The 25,491-nt window shown below is 39.8% G+C and overlaps 1 protein-coding gene across 9 annotated transcripts in view; it reads left to right on the forward strand.

The window, feature by feature from the left end:
* The window catches only part of LOC100497855 (transient receptor potential cation channel subfamily M member 7-like), a 61,996-nt gene that overhangs the window by 14,908 nt on the left and 21,597 nt on the right, over positions 1 to 25,491 (forward strand). For 4 of the 9 annotated variants that reach the window (XM_012959493.3, XM_012959490.3, XM_002939627.5 and 1 more), the window contains 16 exons: positions 457 to 580; positions 892 to 964; positions 2,130 to 2,230; positions 4,976 to 5,110; positions 5,949 to 6,002; positions 6,494 to 6,625; positions 8,371 to 8,502; positions 9,089 to 9,366; positions 10,301 to 10,529; positions 12,257 to 12,409; positions 14,158 to 14,301; positions 14,672 to 14,800; positions 16,116 to 16,403; positions 19,223 to 19,397; positions 19,615 to 19,741; positions 24,580 to 24,761. In XM_012959493.3, the coding sequence (XP_012814947.2) occupies positions 457 to 580; positions 892 to 964; positions 2,130 to 2,230; positions 4,976 to 5,110; positions 5,949 to 6,002; positions 6,494 to 6,625; positions 8,371 to 8,502; positions 9,089 to 9,366; positions 10,301 to 10,529; positions 12,257 to 12,409; positions 14,158 to 14,301; positions 14,672 to 14,800; positions 16,116 to 16,403; positions 19,223 to 19,397; positions 19,615 to 19,741; positions 24,580 to 24,761 (2,456 nt within the window). Of the gene's footprint in view, positions 1 to 456; positions 581 to 891; positions 965 to 2,129; positions 2,231 to 4,975; positions 5,111 to 5,948; positions 6,003 to 6,493; positions 6,626 to 8,370; positions 8,503 to 9,088; positions 9,367 to 10,300; positions 10,530 to 12,256; positions 12,410 to 14,157; positions 14,302 to 14,628; positions 14,801 to 16,115; positions 16,404 to 19,222; positions 19,398 to 19,614; positions 19,742 to 21,007; positions 21,177 to 24,579; positions 24,762 to 25,491 lie in introns of those variants that run through there. The other 5 variants (XM_031899200.1, XM_031899202.1, XM_031899201.1 and 2 more) reach the window with 5 other exon arrangements.

The following is a 25,491-nucleotide window of genomic DNA, read 5'->3' on the forward strand; positions in this document are numbered from 1 at the left end:
TGGGGGTGCCTAACATTTTGGCACCCCCAAGTGACTTTGACTTTCTTTTCCCTTTAAGGAGCTAAAATTTGCCTTCCTAAAATTCATTGTCTTTGAATTAGTTTTAATTATATATTTATTTTTATAGTTTTGCTACAAAATCATTGAAATAATTAATCAACCCAATAGGATTGCCACCAATATGGATTCATGCAGCTTAGTTGCCATCAAGTACAAGGTGCAGTTTTATTACTACAAAAAAAAAGGAAATTTTTTAACTTTTAAAAATTATTTGCATAAAAGGGGCCCTGTGGAAGATGGCCTCATGTAATTCAAGCTTTCTGGATAATGGAGATCTCACTCATGTATCAGAAGACAATTCAAGCCATTTGCCAAAGAATACAACACAGCATTCTTTTTGCTACTAGCTTTAGGAATTTTAGTCTATAATACAGTATATTCATTTTCTTCCATTAGACTTCTCCCAGATGGAATGGAATCAAATGTCATCTCTATCATTAAGAAGACTTTCACGTTAAATAAAAATGAAGCTTTACTCCTGTTCCAGACCCTAATGTGCTGCATGCAAATGAAGGAGCTAGTGAGTGCAGATCCAAAATTCATTATTTCGACTTTTCTTTTTCTTTACTATAGTGAAGTTAAGGTAAGATTCAATCTTGCTTTTGGGCCATGGTGCAAGAACCATACTCACCACACCTTCCCCTTACCTGGTATTCTTCTGGGGTGGTGGGATCCCAAGTTTAGATAAGATTTAGTGGCACTATTTTAGAAAAAGTTTTCCAAAAGAGGTATCACATCTTTAAACTGTATCCTAAGCCATCAACTGTCTGAGGACACTGAGAAATTTCAGTCATTATAATTTTTTGATCTGATCTCACTTTTGCTTTCCAGATAACAGTATTACACATTGGGCCTGATATTCATCAGGAAATTGATGTAGATCTACTCAAAGCTCTATTGAAAGGTATATTTTACTTAGAGATAGACCCCTCCTAGTAATCCTTCCATTACCTTGTAGCAATATCAGCCTAAGTAGTATGTATAAATGGGGAGAATAGGGATAGGAGCCATGGAGAACAGAAAGTGAATATAAACCCTACTACTGTACATGGAAAAAACATATATAGCTATATGGTCATGGAACAAATTGACCAGCAACTCCTTTATTCTTAAGTGAGTAAATCAAATTGAACATGGTAATGACATGCAAGTCCCTGTGGGTTTTACCCACATTGCAAAATATTTGGGGATACAGTGTTTGTTGTAGCAGCTCCACAGGACTTACAAAGCATTATGGTCTGTATAGGTCAGAGTACATGATGAATGCTTTTGATACTTTACTGAACTGATACAAAAACATTTTGGAGTACATAATAAATGGTCTAGGTAGGTGGCATTTTCTTGTCAGCTGTTTGAAAACACACCTCTAATTGGTTGCTGCTTCTGTAAAGTTAGTTATTTTACCCGTTAATGAATTAACCATTAATTACTTAGCAATAGAAGGTAGAATGTAAGCTCTTATGGGCAGGGCTCTCTTTACCTCTTATATCAGTTATTGGTTGTTTTTGCAGGTAAAACAGTTTGTATCTAGATTGTAAGCTCTACTGGGCAGGGACCTCCATCCTCTTGTGTCGTTGACTCTTAACTTATTGCAACTGTATCTTGTATTTATTTATTAGTATTTATTGTTATACTATGTATTTATCTATTATTATCTTTATAACCCCCTGTTTGTATTAATGTGTTCTACTGTACAGCGCTGCGTACATAAGTAGCGCTTAATAAATAAAGATATACATACATACATGTTTAATGTATACACACAATTATTTCACAGTACTGCAAAATATGTTGGTGCTTTATAAATACGTGTTAACAGTGGTGTTTCTAGGGCAGCTGCCCCCCCCCTTACCCTCTCCACGCTTACGTCTTCCATGTTGGAGTGGGTCCAGAGGGGGCCATGTCTCTAGTGCAGGGAGCACTATTGCAATTGCTCTGCACTAGCGTTGTGGCCCTCTCTGGACCCGCTCTGGCACTAAAGGGCACGGGACAATCCAGCTTATTTGAAATGTGAATGTAATGACAACGCATGCTAACATCTAGGCTTTTTTATTTGTTGGTACCAATAGGTAACAATATCTCCCCCATTGATCGGCTGCATTTGGCACTTGCATGGGATAGAGTGGATATTGCCAAAAATCACATTTTTGTACGTGGACAACAATGGCTGGTAAGCAAAGTTTTTTCCATTGTTTATTTATACTCACCCAAAAGATCTTTAATTCTAGTTTACTGGAAGTGACATAAAATGGATTCATTTATGGACCAAATCTATAACACAGTGGAAAGTATATTTACTATTTTCACCTATTGTACAGAATGGGAAGCTGTTGTTGGCTGTGAATTTGAAGGTTTTTGAACAACACTGCAGCACACTGCCCTGAGACTTTATACTGTTGCCAGTGCAATAAGTATAGGAATGAGTGAGTGAATTGCAATTTTTTCTAGCCTTACTATTGTAACACCTTTTTGGCCGTTTAGGGGTTAATCCAGGCTAGTGTATAGTATGGGCCTCCGCTAAGTGGGAGATGGCATATAGGAGCGAACTAGGAGATGAGGATGTTGTTGGACTACAACTCCCTGATGCTGTATGGTGTAGAGGTAGTAATTAGGACGCCAGAAGGTTCTTTGCTGAATAACTGTAGAACGTTTATTGTCACAGACAAGGTTGAAGCAGGGTTATAATTGCAATAGTTGAGGTAGTTAACACAGCATTTAGTGGCAGTTGTTATAAGCAGAAGCAGAGTAGCACCCCAATGGAGGCAGATGTGGAACGAGCAGAAATTCTAAGGATGATCACCCTTTACTTGTCCGGATCCCTACAGCCAACGGTGGATCAGGGGTAAATACTGCCTGATACCTGTTTCTGAACTGCGGTCCCTACAGCAAGGCAAACAGAGCCTGGGTATGCTGAACCCTTACTTTCTCCTATGTTGGAGCGAAGACTGCTCTTACTAGATAGCCCTAACTATATCACACTTTCTAAAGTGTGCTATAACAGGATCTATCCTACCACTTACTTCACCTCATTCACGGGGCCCTGTCCCCGACTTCATAGAGCACCAAGGGGCTACTCTAGGGCAGGTGGCTTTACTGGGGCCTATTCTGATCCCAGGCTCAATGGAGATGTTCCCTGAGAGTCAGAAGGCAGCCAAAGAGGAAGCCACCCCTCCTTGCTAGACACTTTATCAGTCTGCAAGGGGAGTGGTCATCCTAACTAAACCAATAAGGCATAAGGTATAGTGAACTAGATACATGGGACTTTGCCCAGCAACAGTAATAGGAAAGAGACAGTAGGGAATTAAAGCCATAGGGACTCTAATACCTATGGGTCCCTACATTATATTTTAATTTTCTTCCCTATTTATAATCCCCATAATGTTTACCAGCCAGGTTGTGACCATAGTCTCATATAATGGGAGAACAACCTCCCAAGGTTGCAATTTATTTAAAACTACAATCTAAAATTGGGACAATCACTCCTAGTGCCTCTTAGCACTGTGCTTATGGAAACACTCCAGTCTATCTCCTCAGCATCTCCTGCCTTTCTGTGCACACTTTCTCAGTGTGATTTGCTATTAGATCTTGTAGTGACTCTTCCTGCAAAGCAATTTCTGCCTTCAGGAAAACTCAGACCTCCATATTTGACCACACCTTATATGGCCCCACTGGGTAGTGAGCTGTATCCCTTTGTGGTTTCATGCTGTTCTGAAGCCACTAATTATACAAACTGCTTTCTACATATTGGTTATGTTCTGTTAAGGCATCACAGCTACTTGAAATATACTAAGTTACACAGAGACAACAAACAGCTTACTTAAGTCTTCACACAATTCTCAACTTAAAGGGGAACCTCTGATTTGACTTGGTGCAACTTTGCTGTGGCTTCTTATTTTTTATTTTTGATGTTACCAGTTTTTGAAAGACCCATTATCTAGAAAACATCCTAACCTTCTGTATAAAAGACTTAAATATCCCCATGCATTATGTGTACACACTAGCCTTATACTCAGGATAACAAAGTGGCCCATGCATACGTAATAAATTAAAAATTCTTTATCACTTCTGAAATAATCAAGGTGCTCGTCACTATCCCCCTCTTAGCAATCTGTCTCTCTTCATGCAGCTTTGTGTTGGAGCTGATTTATTTTTTTGAAAGACTATTATCACTAATACATTGCCTAGGCAAAGTAAGCAATCAAAATTTGACTCCAACTTGCATGTAGTAAGAGAGATTGCTGAGAAGGGGATACTAAACATGATGATTTCAGCATAGAATTTTGAAGTGATAACAATTAAGATTCTTATTCTCTTGAGTTGAATCTCATATTAAATTTTCACAACTGTCACTATGAAGCCTGCATCATTGAGGACTGTTACACGCATCTGAATGTGTGTCTATGGAAATGGAATATGAACACATACAATAGGCCAAGGTTAAATTTCTATGCATTTTTTAATGCAATTGTGATTCTTTTATTTTTCATTTATTGTATACTCCTCAAATACATAGAAAAGCAGTTAAAAAAAAGCTATTTATTTCAATTATGCTAAATTATAGATCTGAGTGTGTATGGGTACCAAAGCCAGGTCAAGTAGCCAATGGAGCTAGTAAGGGGGCCTGGACCCTCTGCAAGATTATTTTCCTGCTCCCCCAGCAGAAATCACAGGTGACCTGTGATGCAGAAAAAACGTGGAAGAACTGGGATTTGACATACATCACGTCACCTGCGGGCCCCTACAAAGGAAGTGGATCCAGGCCCCCCCTGTAGTAACACCACTGCAAATAGTATTACAGCTGAAGACAGTACTACTTGGCTTTTAAATCTGCCAGCCCACCTACACTCGCACCCCCATCTTATTATCTCTTCACTAGTATTAGATTTAACCCATAATAAGAAATTATTTTTTGCAGACAGAACCTTTGGAACAAGTCATGATGGATGCTCTTATCATGGATAGAGTTGAATTTGTCAAGCTCCTGATAGAAAATGGGGTCAGCATGCAAAAATTCCTAACAATTCCCCGTCTGGATGAACTTTACAATGTGGTAGGTGCTGGAGAAGGTTCTGCTGATAACAGTATTGCATGGCTTCCTAGGAAGAATTCTAGAGTAATAGGCAGAAAATAATGAATGAGAGGAGACCATTTTATATGTTAGTAAAAAAAAATTCACTTTTGTTGGTTTTTCAATTTTTACTTTGTGCCACCTACAATATTTAGAAATGTACAGTACCCACATAATCCTGTGGAACCATAATGAAAAAAAATGCTAATTAATGTTCTTCTCATGACCTGGTAGCAACGTGCACACTCAAATATAGCTAGTGTGCATTCAAGGGGATGTGCACATAAAGCCGCCTAGCCTGCTCCTCATGAATACAGAGCAGTCAAACTGTATTCATTTGGGGGGGGGGGTGGTGTTGCAATTCTGGAACTCAGTTCTGTGCCTAAGGGTAAGATGATTTTTTTTTTTTCAGTCTTCACACTGCCCTGCACATTGTACATGAGCCCTTATAGGTGCTCCACATATTTTTCAGCAGATACCTCTGCAGTCCTATTCTGTTTATTCTTTGTTCACCAACACATTTTGGTTTAATGCAATTCCTGTTCCATTTATACGTCCCGATTGAATTCAGTGAGAAAAAAAACCTCAATTTAATTCAGTGTCAGATTTTTTCATAAACTTTAATAGAGCTTACACATGATAAATGATGAGATACATTTTTCTCATTAGAGTGAATCTGCTACTTTCCGAGGTTGCTGTGAGCCTTGTCATTATTCCTTGAGTATTCATAAACTAAAACAACATATGTAAAAAATATATAAACTGCATATATAATATACTGGAAATATATAAACTGCATAAAGAATCTCTTTCATTTCAGAAACCAGATACAAACAGCGACACCCTTTTACAGCTTATATTGGAGATAAAAAAGGTACAGTCAGTAAAAATCTGTTTGTTTATGCTCATGTGTCTGAGGTAATTCTGTATATATAGAACAGGTATTGGGAAAAAACTAGAAAAGGAACGAAATCTAGTGAATCTAGTGACTTTAGGCTACTGCTATTGCCAGGCTGACCACTGTTTGAATTTGGCAGCGTTTTTACAGCCCCTAGGCTCTCTGATTTGTAGAAGTTTGCAGGATTGTCCTGGCCATAGCTGGCCCAAAGAAAAGTAAAAAATTATTGCTAGGGGCTGCTGAACCCTGATGGTTTTCTCTCCTCCCTCCCTTAATCCCACGATGGAAGGTGGAGGGCACTTGTCCACTTGGTGTGCCCCAAGTGGCTTCCGTCATCCTGCTCATTAGTCTGCCATGGATGAGCAAAATAGATGATCACTTCAAGAGTAAATGGATTTGAGACATATATTGTTCTGAAAATAACGTTTATATGAACAGACTAGTAATTATCAAATATCTTTTTACAGGGTAACGTCCCAGGCAAGTATAAAATCACTATGATGGATGTGGGGCTTGTAATTGAATATCTAATGGGAGGTGTATTTAGAAGCCGTTACACAAAGAAAAACTTCAAAGCGATGTACAAAGCACTAAGTCAGGTAATTAAAGGATCAACTTGTGGGTCAGAATAATGACCGTCCTAAGGCATCTCTGTATATACAAAGAACATCAGAGTGAGACAATGTGGTGCTAATTTACTGATATACTGCACCCATCCCCTACACCAGTGCTGTCCAACTGGCGGCCTGCGACCCCCCTCTGTGTGGCCCCCCACCTGTCTGGCTGCTTTGATGGCTTACCTTTGAGTAAGCTTTAAATGGGATCAGTACTGAGATTAACTGGCCCCCTGCATGGTTCTCACCTCAGATTCAGGCTGTAATCCCCCTGTATTGTTTAAATATGTAATTCCCTGTGTTTTTCACACCTTTTACCTGCATTGTTCACCCCCTGCAGTGTTCACACCTCAGGCTCAGACTGAAATCACTCCCATTGTTCACTTCTTCACACCTCAGACATAGGTACTGTAGGCAGAGTATGGCACATACAGCCAGCATAGGGCAGGTAGAGTATGGCACACACAGGAAGGGTAGGGCAGGCAGAGTATGGCACACACAGGCAGGGAAGGGCAGGCAGAGTATGGCACACAGAGGCAGCATAGGGAAGGCAGAGTATGGCACACACAGGAAGGGTAGGGCAGGCAGAGTATGGCACACACAGGCAGGGAAGGGCAGGCAGAGTATGGCACACAGAGGCAGCATAGGGAAGGCAGAGTATGGCACACACAGGCAGGGAAGGGCAGGCAGAGTATGGCACACAGAGGCAGCATAGGGAAGGCAGAGTATGGCACACACAGGCAGGGTAGGACAGGCAGAGTATGGTACACACAGACAGCATAGGACAGGCAGAGTGCTGCCTGTGTGTGCCATACTCTGCTTGCCCTATGCTGCTTGTGGGAAGTGAACCTGGCAGGGGTTTGTTATGGGAGTTTGTTAGCAGTTGGAAATAGCCATTAAATGGTCCCTAAGGTGTGTAATTATGTACTGGGGGTTGCTCTGCTATCCACAGGGGAGGAGGAGGCATATGGAATTTAAGGGTATATCTTAATATGACATAATTCTTTCACATATGAATGATGGTTGATATCCCCACAGTAAGGACCAAGCATTTGGGATTTTGCTGTGCTACCACCATTGTGATAAAATAGGTGTGGTTTGAAGTGGGTGTGGTTTCAAAAAGGGGAGTGGTCAAAACTGGCTTCCATTAGTGGCCCTCCACCATGTATGCTAGAGAAATTCCGGCCCTCGGCACCGTAGAAGTTGGACAGCACTGCCCTACACAACTAGAGCCCAAATGGGGGAAGTAGGGCTCTCTGGTGTGGGTGGGAGTGGTGCCAAGTTAAACATATTTGATATTTGCAATTTAGTACCCAGGGGGGACAAATTGGAGTCTTTTCAGGGGAGAGATGGGGCTTGCATCAGGAATGTGTGGGCCATGGCACCTTTAGGGGCCATATTTAATTGAAATTATGGGAAATGTCTGGGGACCAGCTGCACAGTAGGCATGAAAGAGTCACATGTGAACCCCAAAATATCAGTGAAACATGCCTTCAATAGAGATTGGGTAGCCAGTATTTGAGGTCCTGTAGAAAACATACTTTCTTAGTATTTTGAGAGATGGTTTGAAACCCAGGCTCTAGGCCTCTGATTCTACATATTCCAGAACTGAACGCCACATCTCAGAAGCCACAGCTGCAGAGACAGTGATTATTAGGGACTTGTTATTGTACTGTGGGAAAACTGTTAAAAACTGTACATTTGCATTAAGTGTGTGTTTTTGTTGTTAGAGTTCCATTCGGAGCCCTGCTGGTGGCACTTCCAAACACCCTCAAAATGAGAAGAATTTGGGGAAAGAAGTAACAAAGGATAAAACAAGACACACTCATTTCATCCAAACAGCACAACCCTACAAAGCTAAGGTATTTTCATGGCAGGCAGCAGCTCTGTCTGTCAATATCTAAGGCTAATTTACGATTGCAAGTGCTAGTACAAAGCACTTAAATGGACTCACGATTGAGTGCATATTGACACCACCCATAAAGGTGCTTACACATGGTCCTAGCAATTTGCGGCAGTATCAATGCGCCCATCTGATCATCTATTCTGATCATTTATGCCTAAGTGCACAAATTGATGGAACCCTGGAATTTCTACCATTTTGGATGTTGTGGTGATTCCAGGGTTGCAGAGCTGTCAACCAACCCTACATCACGAGGGATCAATTTCTGTGCGATCCAACAATTATTGTAAGGTTTGTGTTCACTGAACAATCGTACATCCTGCAAAATTTTCATCCGACATTGTTCAGAAAATTGATTGACTGGTTTAAAAATATTGTATGTGGCTTTTTATTCTCTAATATGTAAAACATTAGGACCTGCCAATTACCTGTAACCTCTGCATTTGATTTATACAAGCTTCTACTGCACACTTCTGTGGAATCTGTTGGTGCTTAATAAATGTTTTACAATAATGCATGCTAATTGTTTTTGTTTTTATATGCAGACCAGTGGTACACATGGAGACAGTCAAAAGTCCAGTAGAAATGACGCTCTAGAGGCTGACAATCAGATAACAAGGCCATTCCCTTATCCTTTCAATGATCTCCTGGTTTGGGCTGTGCTAACCAAGAGACAAAAGATGGCCCTGTTTTTTTGGCAGCATGGGGAGGAGTCCATGGCTAAAGCCCTGGTAGCTACAAAGCTCTATCGTGGGATGTACCAGGAGGCCCAGCAGAGTGACATCATTGATGACTCCTCTGAAAAGCTAAAGAAATATTCCAAGTGAGTCTTGACTATGACTATGTTGTGTGTTCATTTTCCATTCTGAAAGGCAGTTTACTTTTATTTTCTACCAATTTATAAGGGTATCTATTATTACTGTTTCCTTCTTGCCAGGTATTTTGTCCTTAAAATATTTTAAACAGTGAAATGCACAAAATACAAGGCACTTGATTATGATTTTTGCTTTATTGTTAGAGAAATAGCTGCCATCTTGATATGAGATGAAAAGTAAACAGACTACATGGCTTTGTAAACCTTAAAATGTAATTTTTTTTTAATTAAAAGACTTATTTAAGTAGAAACTTTACAATTTTGGGGACACAAAAAGCATTTTATTCTACATAATCTTGTATTTTAGCTATGCCTCCATAAAGACAATCATAAATGAATGATCAACAAGAAACAGCTCATATACTTAAGGCAGGCACAAAGCACCCACTGCTGCACCCAATCCACATTCAATATTATAACTCTTTTCAAAGAGTTATGAGTAGCTAAATTACTTTAAAATCAACCAACAGGAACAAAGGCACACTCCAAAATGGCTTCAAACCATAGACAATAATGAGAATTACCTCTGCTATAACACACGTAGAGACAATTATCAGTAAGTGATCAGCATTGTCTATTTTAGTAGCCATGACAAGTAGCTGCTACTAGTAGCTCTGTGTGTCTTCACCCTAAAACACCAGTGCTTGCAGCGGCCTCATAGTAAATAGGCCATAGATTTTCAGTGTTGTCTATGGCAAGGTATTTTCTGAAGTTTAGTAGGTATGAAAAAGTAGCTGCTACTAGTAGTTCAATGTGTCCTCACCCTAATAATAATGTCAGTGTTCCTTTTGTACTACATGTTGTCTACATTATATTTATATGGCCTTTAATTTGTATTCTTTCTTCAACATATGATACCTCACTCTGTCCCATCTTTCTACAGGGAATTTGGGGAATTGGCAGTAGAGCTTTTAGACCAGTCCTTTAAGCAGAATGACTTGATGGCAATGAAACTTTTGACATATGAACTCAAAAACTGGAGCAAATCTACATGCCTTAAACTAGCTGTTTCCTCAAGGCTTCGCACCTTTGTGTCACATACATGTACTCAGATGTTGCTTAATGATATGTGGATGGGCAGACTGAACATGAGAAAGAATGCCTGGTACAAGGTATGTATTGTTATTTATGAAAGTTATATAAAGGGAAGGAGGGCTTATGTGGCCGGATTGCACCAGTTACCAAAAAGCTACCAAAAAGCAATTAGTTCAGCAATATATTTCAGGTTAGGCAATCAAGGTTGATAACCGAGGCTGTAAATCAATGCTGGTTTTGTCCATGTAAACTGTTATGTCTTGTATCAGTATCCCTTTACTCTGTAAAGTGTTGTGGAAAATGATGGTGCTATATAAGTAATAGTAGCTGTTTGACTGGTAGTTGCAGGACAGCTATGAATTTTCAGACCAACGGAGCTTTGTTTTAAAAGGAGAAGGAAAGGCAAAGTCACTTGGGGGTGCCAAAATATTAGGCACCCCCAAGTGACTTTAATCGCTTACCTTGTAACCCGGGCTGGTGCCCCTGTTAGGAGAGAACAGCACCAGCCCGGGGTAGCTGCCAGCGCTTCCTCCTTCCTGATAGCTCGCGCGCGCATGCGCAGTAGAGTAAAAAGCTGAACTTTAACAGAGAAGTCGGCTTTTCACTCTACTGCGCATGCATTTGTCCGGGACAATTGGCTGCAACACAACTAGGAAGGAGGAAGCGCTGCAGGTACCCCGGGCTGGTGCTGTTTTCTCCTAACAGGGGCACCAGCCCGGGGTACAAGGTAAGCGATTTAAGTCACTTGGGGGTGCCTAACATTTTGGCACCCCCAAGTGACTTAGCCTTTCCTTGTCCTTTAAGTGAAAAGATGGCTGCTCAATGAGTTGTATAACCCTAAATATTTCTACAGTACATTAGGTGTCATTTACTGAGGAAAGCTGGGCTCTGCTCCAAGCACCAGATTGAATATCTGGCATGAGGAGTAGAGAGCAGAGTCAGTTGCAGGAGCCCTGACAGGTGTTAAGGACAGGGGCCAGTTGCAGCCTGCACCTCCTGCTGCTCCCTGACTAAGGGATGGTTAGTGGGCAAGTGAAGGAAAGCCAACATGGCGCCACCGCCCTCTTCTCTTGGACACAGTGCTGTTTAACAAAGGGGCTAGATGTAGGTATGAAACAAAGTGCAAAGATCTACTGCCATTTGGCAAAAGCAGAATGCATTGAGCAATAAAGAAAAATGGCTGATTGCAGCCTGTTTTAGCACTTTGCGCACTGTGTTCTGCAAGGTAAATGACTCCTTCATGTGCAGTAATGTCAGGGCTTTTAAAGTGGTTGGGTCTAGGGGTTTGAAAAGTATATCACTTTAATTGAACTTACTGAGGAGATGTCAATGGGATTCCTGTAAGTTCTGACTCCGAATAACGGCTATATGATGCATATAGTGAGTAAACTTGAAACTCCAGTAATTAGCCCAGGGCTTATATTAAGAATAAATCTTGTCTTGTGTTTTAATTTATTATGCATGCTCTATTCTGTAGCTCTCGTGTTTTCAGTGCTGCACATAAATGTAAACTCTTTTTAAGGTGAAGGCCCACTTGGTGCACTCTAGTGTGCCTTTTCAGTCTGTACCACCAGTTTAGGTGATATCTGGTAACTCCAACTGAAGCTGTGTGATTTTCATAGTACAGCTAAGTAGTCTGGCCATAAGAGAAGAAAATGCAGAAGAAGCTGAAAGAAAAAACAGCTATGTTTAGCCATGTTCCTTTTATTAATTGACAGGGGTAAATAATGTGTCAGTACATGTCATGAACATTATCTTATGCCCATTATAGTCAACATCATAAATCACTGTCAACTTTTTTCAGGTGATTTCAGGCATATTTTTCCCACCAATTATTCCACTGTTTGATTACAAAACCATGGCGCAAATGTCCCACATCCCACAGTCTCAAGATGATTACAAAATGAATCTCGATGACAAAGAGGAGATTACCTGTTCAGTAGAAGGTATAGCTCTGGTAAGTGTGACAGCTTTTTGTTCTAGATCTCTTATATTGTTTCTCTTTGTAATAGATGTTAAATTAGTGTAACTGAGGCTTCTGGTGTAGCCACAAAGACTGCTATTGTACTATGTAATGTTATCATGATATTGGCTACTTTCTGACCCTGATAGTGCTTCATCAATAATAACATGGCAAGTGTATGGTAATATATCTACAGAAATTTGTTGGAATTTACCATGAGCTGTTCTCTATAAATACAAGAGCCACTCTGCTATAGGTCCATAACATCCATAACACCTATAAATCTAAACATAAAACTACATTATGCATATTAACATGCAATAACTTTAAAGAAACAGTATTACCAAAAAATAAAATTCATCAAAGTAATTAAAATATAATGTACTGTTGCCCCACACTGGTAAGACTGTTGTGTTTGCTTCAGAAAGACTACTATAGTTTGTAAAAACAAGCTGCTGTTTTGCCACGGGGACAGCCATTCAAACTGGAAAAGAGTGAAAAGGCACAGGGTACACAGCAGATAACAGATAAGCTCTGTAGAATATAATGGTGTTTTACAAAGTTTATCTGTTATCTGCTATTTAACGTGCCATTTAGCCCTATTTCAATTTGAGCTGCTTTCAGAAATACTTAGGCCAACGAATTAGCATTCTCTGCTAATATAATCCTAACTTACCTCTGGGGCCCCTTAGTTTGTGAACCACTGCTTAATACACAGTGCAAAAGCATATATCCATACCCACATGCTCTTTGCTAGAGAACTATGAGATGCATAAACCCTGGGTTGGTGCTGGGAGGCAGTTGAAGCATGCATGGTTGTTGACCAAAACATTTTTCTTACAAGCTTATCAGCTGTTTGTGGCTGAACTGAAGGCCAGTATGAAATAACTCCAACTTAAAATCTACCCTATTTAGTCCTATTTACAAGACTTATTAAGCAAAATGACCAAGATCATGATTGCCCACTGTAGAAAAAAAAAATAGGAAGCGTATATGAGAATATTGTGTTGTGTATCAGAACTGGATTTCTTAGGTTGGTCTTACATAAGCTGGATGTCTACATTATGGTAGTTTTTTTTAATAATGAGCTGTAGTGCACTTGCACTATGGCCAAATCACTTGCTGGGGATCCCACACAAGCAATATGGAGATAAAGGGACAGTAACACCAAAAATTGAAAATTATTAAAAGCAAATAAAATAAAATATAATGTACTGTTAACCTGCACTGGTAAAAGTTGTGTGTTTGCTTTAAAAACACTGCTATAGTTTATGTAAATACCCTGCTGTGTAGCCATGGGGGCAGCTATTCAAGCTGGGAAAAGGAGAAAAGGCACAGGCACAGGCACATAGCAGATAACAGATAAAACACCATTGTATTATACAGAGTTTATCTGTTATCTGCTATGTAACCTGTGCCTTTTCTCATTTTTCCAGCTTGAATAGCTACCCCCATGGGCCTTTTCAAGCTTGAATGGCTGCCTCCATGGCCCACAGAGTATTTATATACCAATACGAAAGTACTGCTGCTGAAGCAAACACATTCGTTTTGCCAGTGCAGGGCAAGAGTACATTATATTTTAATTACTTTGATACATTTTCATTTTTTTGGTGTTACTGTTCCTTTAAGTTGAAGACTGAGTGGTATAAGATAGTGACAGAAACCTGAACATCCAGTGTAAAAAATTTAGTGTTAGGTCAAGTGAACCCAGCACATGCCATCTCTTTTATTTCTAATTCTAGGAGGCATTTAAAGAGAAATGTCCTAATGGAGAAAATGAACATTCTACCGGAATGAAGAATGAAGGGAAACCAAAACGTGTTCCTATTGCTCGAAGGTTTTATGCATTTTACCATGCACCCATAGTAAAATTTTGGCTGAGCACAGTATGTATCCTAGATATTTCACAGCACCAGTATTGGCTTACCAATCTTATGATCATAATTTTGTAACTAAAAACCCCTGTTTTTGTCAATACATGCACTAGCATAGACAATTTACTATGAAACAGGGGACCAGGGAATGTGCATTGATCAATCCCCCTCTCTTTTTGTAAGCATAATACATGGTTATTAATTACAGCAGTGACTCTGCATTATGAGTCACTGCATTATGGATATAAAACCCTTAACTCTACAGCTATTGCTTTGATGTATGTGTGTATGTATGTATGTATGTGTCCCACTGTCTGCCATCTTTAATCTTTTTCAAAGGACTCAGATCATAGATGTGAACTATACTCAATGTTCTTCACAGCTGGTTTACATGGCATTTTTAATGCTGTACGCATTTGTGGTCCTGGTCAAAATGGAGAGTTTGCCCTCTGTTCAAGAATGGATTGTGATCTTGAGCATCTTAACCACTGGTGTGGAAAAAATACGTGAGGTTTGTATGGAATTACTTTAGTTAAGAAATCTCTAGGACCGGAGTGTTGATAGGGGACCCTATGTTCCCTATATCTCAAAAGCAAATCAAAATTGAAATTTTTGAAACCAGGAGGCAATTACATTAAATCTGCTCTCCCTTTGTCCAAAAGGTAACAGTGCCTTACTTAAGGTGTTATAAACTGCTCCAGTTTTTTTAAAGTGTATCCCTAGTTTCAGGTATGTCCCTATGGTCATTAGAAAAGCTAGTAATGCCTCTGCACTGGCTTAAATGTTATTTCCTACACTTTTCAGACAATTTATGTGTGACAAGGGGAACCCCTGCTGTGGGAAACACAATATAGAACTGATCTACTGCTAATGACAAGTGCCATCTAAGACCCAGTGTGCAGGCTTCAAAATTGGGTCTTTGAAAAATGCAGATGCACCACATCCCACTTGCCCCTCAGCACAAAAAAAGTAGGGATATGGGAGGAGCAATTTTTTAAATAGCTGAATTAAGATATAGCACAAGATATACATGTGGATATTTTAAAAATCATCATCTGTTTATATACCGAGTCAACAAGTTAGGGTTAAATTTAGAAGACTCGTAACACATAAAAATTAAAGAGGAACCATCACTATTTTAAGTTCAAGTTTATGTGTAATAAAATCTGTTTTTAACAAGTGGACGTTGTTTATATATTATAAATAACAATTTATGTGTTCATTGCTCAGCCAGACATTCACCTGCTCTTATTGACTGATTCCAATATGACTCAGAAATAAGCAATGCACCACTGACAAACTGCATGGCTCAGTTGTTTCCAGTAAGAAAAACATTAGGTTGTGACACTTCCCCTTTAAACATGGCAGGGTTTATTTACTGTGGGTATTGGTGCCAGCGCTGGAGCCCCTAGGGGTACAAAATTGTTCCACTTAGAACCCCTAACCTAAACACAGAGAACCCTGCCTGTGTTTGGTAATAACTTAAGTCTGCCAAAAATCATTTAAATATTGAAAGATGACATGCTAGATAGAGCCCATGACTGGCCATGTCCAGAACAAGTAATCCCTTTTACTATTCCATTCTGGCAAGTGTAGACTGTGCTGAATACAGACTAGAGGTGAAACCTTTTCCACTACTAATTGCAGCATAAAATCTTACTCCACCTATGGGTGGGGACTGTGGGGTGCAAATTTTATACAGCAAGGTACACAGTTATGGGCCTTTTTTGCACTCTGTACCTTGCCTCCCACTGTAAATGAGCCCCCTGAATATAAAAATGCATGTGATTGCCCAGGAACTAAACCCCCGTGTATTTGTGTTACAGATCTTCATGTCAGAAGCTGGAAAACTGACGCAAAAGCTCAGAGTGTGGTTCAGCAGTTACCTGAATATAAATGATGCAATTGCCATTATCACTTTCCTTGTTGGATTTGGCTTGAGATTTGGAGGGAGAGATTTTATGCTTGATAGTGATTATCATGAAGATGATTATATTTTCATCGCTGGAAGACTGATATATTGTTTAAATACAATTTTTTGGTTTATAAGATTGTTGGATATTCTAAGTGTCAATCAAGAAGCAGGGCCTTATGTTTTAATGGTTGGCAAAATGGTAAGTTGTGATGTAGCATTCTTAATAATTCTAATTCTAAAATTGTTAAAGGAAAACTATACCTTCAGAATAAATACTTAATCAACAGATATGGGTACAGTAAATTGTGTGATCCCACAATTTTCTCTTACGGATTACCCAGTGGAAAGTACTACTAAAAGATTTACGTTTTATGAAAATAGTTTATTTAAATTATGGAGTGTTTTACATATGCATTGTTCAGAGGAAAGTAAACCTTTAAAATAAGTTTATGTAAAATTGCTGAGAGTGCTATTCTAAGCACTTTTGCAATTTATAATCATTATTTATGTTTTATTCCAAGATATTAAGGTATACATGTACAGTTAATTTAAATGACTTTTGTTACAACAGTGCCATCTACTTCCTTGAAGTAGTCAAGGAAGTTGTCAGGAGAAAGAAAAAAGGGCTGATAAGATGCGAGAAAAATTATCTGAAGTCTCTTTTCCTAACCAGAAAAACATCAGATCAGTCATCTTTCTTTCACCTGACAATTTCCTTGACTACTTCTTGGTTAAAATACATATAACGAAAGAAAATTGCAAACTGTATTTTAATGGTTTACTTATCCTTTATGAATTCATTTGATTTGTAGCAGTGTGCCAAAATAACTACACAGTTTCCTTACCGTAACCCCAGTTATTTCTTCCAATCCTCCACAAACCTCTGCTTATGCCAATAGTTTTTACATGTGCCATCAATCTAGCGATCCCTGTTACTAAATGCAAAAACATATGGGACAACAGGCCGTCAGCAATTAGCTTTAGCCAGCTGCAAATAAAATGATGAAAGCAAATATCCATTTGGGGGTACTGCAAAGTTACAAAGTTGTCCAGTGTTGGTAAATGATCCCAGTTATTTGCACTGTATTGTATATTATTTTGTAAATTAAAAAGTTCTACTGGTGCAATAATACTTACTAGAATATAAATTAAATATTGTTTAACTTGCTTTTCTGAACTGTAACTTACCTCCTAGGGGCAGTCATTATTTGGGGACCTGAAAAGAGGAACTAGAAAACGGTTATGGGTTTAGCTGTATAGATGGTATGGCCTAATTTTAAGTTTTTCCTTCTCCCTTAAGTAAAGGTAGAAATATGCTGCTTGATAAGGCAGTCTGACTTGATGTGTTAGTTACTGCTTTGATCCATGTGTGAGTTTGTCAGAAGAAATCCATTCTATGCTGTGGGGTGTTATGGCTATGGCACACAGGGCACCTGCACAATTCCCAGCTTGACAGGGAGGTGGCACTCTCAGGTCAGGTAATTAACGCCCGCTACAGCTCAGTGCTGTGATACCCACCAGACCTGTGGGGAATGGCCGATTACCATAAAAGTCTACAAATTACAAAAGCAATTTTACTGCTGCTGATACAAATCTCTACACGGTTCTAGAGGAGCTTGGATGACTTCTTGAACAAGCATAATATCCAAGGCTATTGTTAACTTTATATCTATTGTTAGTATTAGTATAAATATTGGTATTTATATATGTAAAGGATAAAGGACCAGCACTCTATATATCATGAATTATAGTTGTGCTTTATATATATATATATAGGGACTGAGAACTTTGTCCAAAACTTCAGCTGCCTTACTCATAAGTGATCCCACTCCCGCTACTATGGGCCTACCTGGTATGTATCTTGGGTAATACGTACATTAAAGGGACTATAGGAAAGTCTATCTGTATGTATTGGGAAGTAGGCAAAATAATAACACCAGACTGAACTGCAGTTTGTAATAAGAAGTATAAATCCCGTTTAAAGGGTTCCGTTGGATCACCCCTCAGTGGGACATATACATTGGTATCAACCAAGTGACGTTCAATTTCTGCTATATATTTGTCGGTGTCCTAGACAAATATCGCCTCCCCCCTTATCGGAAGGCTTGATAGTTATGTTGGACATAGATTCAAGTTCCACCAAAGCATTAGTTTCAGATTCAGACATAGTATATGCACCCTTAAAAGAATATTTGAAAGTAACAGATTCAATCTCAGACCTCACTTTTGGAATATAAGTCTCACCTGATGGATATGTAGTTGAAGGAACAAAGTGACTACGAGATCTTAATCCTATATTGTCAATATCAAATCCCCGATTTGATCCCCTTTATCCGATATTATACATTGGGAAAAATGTACTTTCAGGTGCAAAAAAACCGATATAACTCTACCAGTAAATGAAAAGAATCAAATTGTGACGTGGGACAAAAATTTAGACCTGTAATTGTAATGGCGACAATTCAAACTATCTGTTACGAACTCGGCGTTGGGGTTATTGTCTCCGATCTTTCCGTCATGGTTTCATGTCCTCGCCTGGAATATTTTCTACCTCCCCGCCTGGTCCGCCTTCTCCTGGCACTAAAAATGGCGAAGGTGTATCCCATCTACCCCATTCACGATTAAACTGTGTCCAATTGTACACCATACCCCGTTCGTAATCAAATGCATCACAATCAAATTTTTGTTTTTTGCGTGAAGAAACATTGCTTTTAAATTTTTAAATATTTGTAACCATTTTCTGTTGGAACTGAACCAGTTCATCTGGTTGCATCACAGTTGACATTGTTTCTTGTAATACATCTATAGGTCTGTATAGGTATATGTAATTTGGAAGGGTTAAACATGATAAACTATTGTCTTTTTTTAACCTAATTCAAAATGCAACATTTGTGTTGTCTTCCCAGAGGAAGCAACTGCACTGCAACGAAACCAGAAATTTCTTACAGTACAACATGAACAAACTTATGAAACAGACAAAGGTTTATTTTTTAAATATTTGTTAAATATTTGTTCTAGGTAATGAGTATGTTTTACGTTGTTGTGATCATGGTGATTGTTCTGATTACATACGGAATTCCAAGAAAAGCTATTCTCTATCCACACGAGGATCCTTCATGGACTCTTGCAAAAGACGTTTTATTTCATCCATATTTCATGATTTATGGAGAAGTATTTGCCTATGAAATAGATGGTAAGTTATGTAAATAATTTAGAAAAGAAAGAGAGAGTCTACCAAGTCTTTCTGTTGGAGACCTTATATATTAATATATTTGTAAATTATGTAAATTAAGCCATTTTAAGAAAAATGGCTTAAAATGAACAATGTAAACCAGAGCCCAAAAGTCCCCAGAGAACTGCACACGCATATACCCTACCAGCTCTTATACTTCACATTCTTGTGTTTCCAGTATGTGGCAATGATTCTGCGGTTCCGCACCTATGTGGCACTGGGACATGGATAACTCCCTTTCTGGAAGCGACATATTTATTGGTCAATTATGTCATTATGGTCAATCTGATTATTGCGGTATTTAAGTAAGTAAATATGTTATCTTACCAATCTAAACTAAACAAACCAGTAAATTATTACTGTTTAGTTAGTGCTAAGGAGTGCTAATTGTAATTCCTGGATCAGTAGTCTGCCTCCAGCTGTTGCTAAACTGCCTTCCAGTACCTGACAGCTACTGTTGGAGGATGCTGGATGTTGTTTTGGAAGTGCTAGAGAAGCAGAGGTTTGCAGATCTCTGTAATATACAACATTAAAGTACATTGCTTTAAAGGAGAAAAAAAAGGTAAAAACTAAGTAAGCTTTAAGATCAGAAAGCACTCACAGAAGTGCTGCACTAACTTCTCTGTAAAAAGATTAGTTGTGTCTGTAATTCATGTGCCAGAGGCACGTAGCTCTCTGCTCTTTCCTGCTCCCCCCTCCCTCTCTCAATGCTAAGAACTCACTCCCCCCCCTTAGGAATGTGGATCTGAGCCAATCAGCAGGAAGCTTCATCATAGTCTTACAAACTGAACATATACACTTGGTCTGGGTCTCAGTGCAAGACTGAGGCATTATGGGAACTTTCTTTACACAGCTCAGCGATTTTGTCTTCCTTTTTGGCTTGTGATCATTTGAACAGGTGAAATATGGGGAGACTTAAAGAGGACCTGTCACCCAGACATAAAAAGCTGTATAATAAAAGTCCTTTTCAAATTAAACATGAAACCAAATTCATTTTTATATTAACACATCCAAACCCATTATAAAGTCAATTAAAAATCTCAGCTGCCAGTCATATATTGCTTGCCCCTGCCTTAGGCATAGAGGCGGAGTGGACAATAACTTTAGATTTCCGTTCAGCACTTCCTAGATGTCACTGCACATCTCACTTTCCCCCTCCCTCCTCATCATCTAATTGTGTAGCCAGTGCATGGGCCTGGGCATCTGATACCCCATTCTGGCATATACACAAGATTTTGGCATGATACAAAGCTTGCCTTAATAACAGTGCCCACAACATGGCAGCTGCCAGCTTGCTGTGATTGAGTAATTCCAAGACTGAAGGAAACAAGATTTATATTATTTATATAGAGTAAGTAAAGTTTATTTTGCTCAACTAACAATACAGAAAATAATTTGGACTTATTTCTTAGGGTGACAGGTCCCCTTTAAGGGCACGAATTGAGACAACTGAAGGTATGCCCGCAGCTAGAGATTAAGTCTTTACTAGCCTTTCCTTCTCCTTTAAGGAAGTTAAAATCACTGTTGGGTTCCAAAAATTTGGCACTTATAATCTCTTACCTAATACACAGGCCTGGTGCTTCTGCCAGTGCAGAAAACTGCACTGGCCCACGGGGGCAAGCTCAATTAAATTAAAAGAAGGCAGAAGGAGCTGAAGAAGATGGTGACAAGGCTCTTATATAGAAATAGCCCAGGCCAGTGCAGTTTTCAGCAAACAGAAGCTCCATCCCAGAGTATCAGGTAAGCATTATTAATCACTGGTATTGCCTAACATTTTGGCCTCCCCCAGAGAATATACCTTTAGTTCTCATTTAAAAATTAATTGGTTATTCATTGTATTTGTTTATATTTGTATCACAGCTGACAACTTAAAATAAACATGAGCTGTTGGGGATTAACGACATAATAAAAAGACAGTACAAGGCTCATTTATGAACAAAAATAGGAGCACAATTGTGGCCAAATAAATCCAGCAGATGGTTAGCAGAGGTTAGCACGCTGTAGGGCAGTAAATGGGGGGATAGGGTGCTGCTGCTCCAATTCATTGTATGCCTGGCTTGACCTAAGCACTATATTCGGCAGATGGATAAATGGTATCATTGAAGCCTATGGCAAAAGACTATTGAGCCTACTTTAATAGATTACAATGTAGGGGTTTACCAAAAATGGGCCCTTAGGACGGAAACCCCTAGGACAGGCCACAGGGTGGTGCTGGGTAACAGGGACACTGGGTTGTCAATAGTTAACAGGGTGTATACCTGTAGTTCGGGTTATGGCCACAGGGTGGTGCATAGGCCCATATAAGGGATAGCAGCCATGTGCTGTAGGCAGACATTTTGGGGACTGCTCCAGGCAGGAGTACCCCAGGTACAGCTTAGTTAGAAGTTTGGTAATAGATTGCTCTAGGAGTAATATGTAGTACACCATAGGTTAGAATGGGCAGACCTGACCCCTCCAGGAGTGGTAGTGAGGTTATGACCTCCCAGCGTTACATCTGCTGGAGTGCAGGGCCACAAGTGGCTAGGGAAGGTGTACCAAGACACCACTAGTCCAGGATCTCGGATTTGAGGATGCTTAACGTGAGTACCGGTGTGTGTCCCTGTGGTGATGCTTCTAGCGTGAGTACCGGGGAGGGCTCCAAGAGGGGGTGCCTCCTGACGCGAATACCGGGAAGGTCACCTAGAAGGGAGCATGTGGCGGGAGTACCGTGAAGTAGTCCAACAGAAAAAGAGTATCAATGAGTAGTAAGGAGATATGCCCTGCATGCTGTATAAATATGTTTGCCACTCCTGGAGAGGACCCTGCCTAAATAAACCGTGCATCTAGTTCACATACAATATTGTGTCTGCGTATCTGAGTATCTACCAAGCCCGGAGGACCACTACCAGCTGGTAAGGAATAACCCCAGGGTGGGGTACATCTGCCAGGAGTACGTGGGTCCTAAGAGGGGCATAACAGTTTATTAAGTTCCCAGGGGGTCGATTATAGTTCCACAACACCATCCCTGGGTGGAGGCACGCCATAGAGGGGAGAATCCCTTGTAAACCCCCATAGTAAGCGGGGGCTCAGGACTCCTGTAGCGCCAAGTATAGTGCTCCAATAGGTGTGCCACAAATACCATTCAAAAAGTGGGCTACAACAGTATTCATTAACATTTCTGTGTGTTACTGGCACATACAGTGGTGTGAAAAACTATTTGCCCCCTTCCTGATTTCTTATTCTTTTGCATGTTTGTCACACTTAAATGTTTCTGCTCATCAAAAACCGTTAACTATTAGTCAAAGATAACATAATTGAACACAAAATGCAGTTTTTAAATGAAGGTTTACGTTATTAATGGAGAAAAAAAACTCCAAATCTACATGGCCCTCTGTGAAAAAGTGATTGTTAAAAAATAACTTAACTGTGGTTTATCAATTTCAATTTTCAATTTCAATATCAATTTCTGTAGTCACCCCCAGGCCTGATTACTGCCACACCTGTTTCAATCAAGAAATCACTTAAATAGGAGCTACCTGACACAGAGAAGTAGACCAAAAGCACCTCAAAAGCTAGACATCATGCCAAGATCCAAAGAAATTCAGGAACAAATGAGAACAAAAGTAATTGAGATCTATCAGTCTGGTAAAGGTTATAAAGCCATTTCTAAAGCTTTGGGACTCCGGCGAACCACAGTGAGAGCCATTATCCACAAATGGCAAAAACATGGAACAGTGGTGAACCTTCCCAGGAGTGGCCGGCCGACCAAAATTACCCCAAGAGAGCAGAGACAACTCATCCGAGAGGCCACAAAAGACCCCAGGACAACATCTAAAGAACTGCAGGCCTCACTTGCCTCAATTAAGGTCAGTGTTCACGACTCCACCATAAGAAAGAGACTGGGCAAAAACGGCCTGCATGGCAGATTTCCAAGGCGCAAACCACTTTTAAGCAAAAAGAACATTATGGCTCGTCTCAATTTTGCTAAAAAACATCTCAATGATTGCCAAGACTTTTGGGAAAATACCTTGTGGACCGACGAGACAAAAGTTGAACTTTTTGGAAGGTGCGTGTCCCGTTACATCTGGCGTAAAAGTAACACAGCATTTCAGAAAAAGAACATCATACCAACAGTAAAATATGGTGGTGGTAGTGTGATGGTCTGGGGTTGTTTTGCTGCTTCAGGACCTGGAAGGCTTGCTGTGATAGATGGAACCATGAATTCTACTGTCTACCAAAAAATTCTGAAGGAGAATGTCCGGCCATCTGTTCGTCAACTCAAGCTGAAGCGATCTTGGGTGCTGCAGCAGGACAATGACCCAAAACACACCAGCAAATCCACCTCTGAATGGCTGAAGAAAAACAAAATGAAGACTTTGGAGTGGCCTAGTCAAAGTCCTGACCTGAATCCTATTGAGATGTTGTGGCATGACCTTAAAAAGGCGGTTCATGCTAGAAAACCCTCAAATAAAGCTGAATTACAACAATTCTGCAAAGATGAGTGGGCCAAAATTCCTCCAGAGCACTGTAAAAGACTCGTTGCAAGTTATCTCAAACGCTTGATTGCAGTTATTGCTGCTAAGGGTGGCCCAACCAGTTATTAGGTTCAGGGGGCAATTATTTTTTCACACAGGGCCATGTAGGTTTGGATTTTTTTCTCCCTAAATAATAAAAACCCTCATTTAAAAACTGCATTTTGTGTTTACTTGTGTTATCTTTGACTAATAGTTAAATGTGTTTGATGATCAGAAACATTTTGTGTGACAAACATGCAAAAGAATAAGAAATCAGGAAGGGGGCAAATAGTTTTTCACACCACTGTATGTGTATAAAAAAGAGGCAATGAGCATAGACATTGGCGTTGAACTATAACTCCCTAAAGGAAGTGTTAGCCTTGATTGATTAATTGTTCATACTCATATCCCACATGTTCCCGCATGTTTTATTTGTTTTTAACTTGGTCATCCCCCAGTGGTCTAATCTTTTAAATAATTGATTAAAAAGTTGTGTTTTAAGTATGTGCACTAAACTTTTCTTGGTTCAGTAGTTTGGATGTTGGCTGTGAGCCCTGTGCACAGGATACAGTTGTGAAAGTAAAAAGCAGGAAAATGATTGTGTATTGTTCCATAAGTATGATGCATTCTCTTTTCCCTTTATGTTATAGTCATGTATACTTGCAATATAAATCCATGTCCAACATAATATGGAAATGCCAGCGCTATAAGTTCATCATGGCCTTTCATTCAAAGCCTGTCCTGCCTCCGCCACTTATTATTCTCAGTTATGTGACCTCCTTGTTCAGCTGTGTGTTTTTGCGCAAGCAGAAAAACAAGACACATGGGCCAAGTAAGTGAATCCAAGAAATGTTCAGATCATCTTTTTTTTAAAGGGAAAATAATCAGTTCACAAGTAGAGTTTGTCTTCCATTACACAAACAGTATGAAGGCCCAGTTTACTGTGTAACCAAAGCACTGCTTGTGTTCATATTTTTATCTATAGCTATGAATGGCAGATGCCATATTCCTTGCCATGACAATGACATAGACAAAAAAAAACAAAGCTATTTGTTTATAGCCTTTGGGGATGCATTTCCACTTGTGGATTCTCAAGGACACACAATCCATCTGGTGGAGGAGGGTTGCTCACCTCCTCAATCACTTCCCACAAGCAGAGATCGGCAGGGGTGTATTTCCAGTGCCTAGGGCAGCACCAGACCTTAATACGCCTCTACATTGTGTGTGTGATGTCACACGCATCTACGTTGTACGTCACACCCAGCTCCAGACCTAAATATGGGCCCGCGTGACATCACACCCACCGGCGTCACGAGTAGCGTGCGTGGGATGTCACTTCTACAGAACCCCTCACCCACCAGCTCTGTCACCAGATTTCCAATGGAAATCCGTTGAGTAGGCAGGGGGTATATTTTTTTATATAAAAAAAATGAAAATATAGGTACCAGATTATAAATATGCCCTGGGAGATCGACAGCAGGGAGTAAGCAGAGTTTCAACTCAAGCACTTCTGTGCATGCATGGTCTCTTATGTCAGCCAACCAGCTTGATGTACAGAGGAA

This window comes from Xenopus tropicalis, chromosome 3 (assembly GCF_000004195.4).
Source record: "Xenopus tropicalis strain Nigerian chromosome 3, UCB_Xtro_10.0, whole genome shotgun sequence".
Taxonomy (NCBI): domain Eukaryota; kingdom Metazoa; phylum Chordata; class Amphibia; order Anura; family Pipidae; genus Xenopus; species Xenopus tropicalis.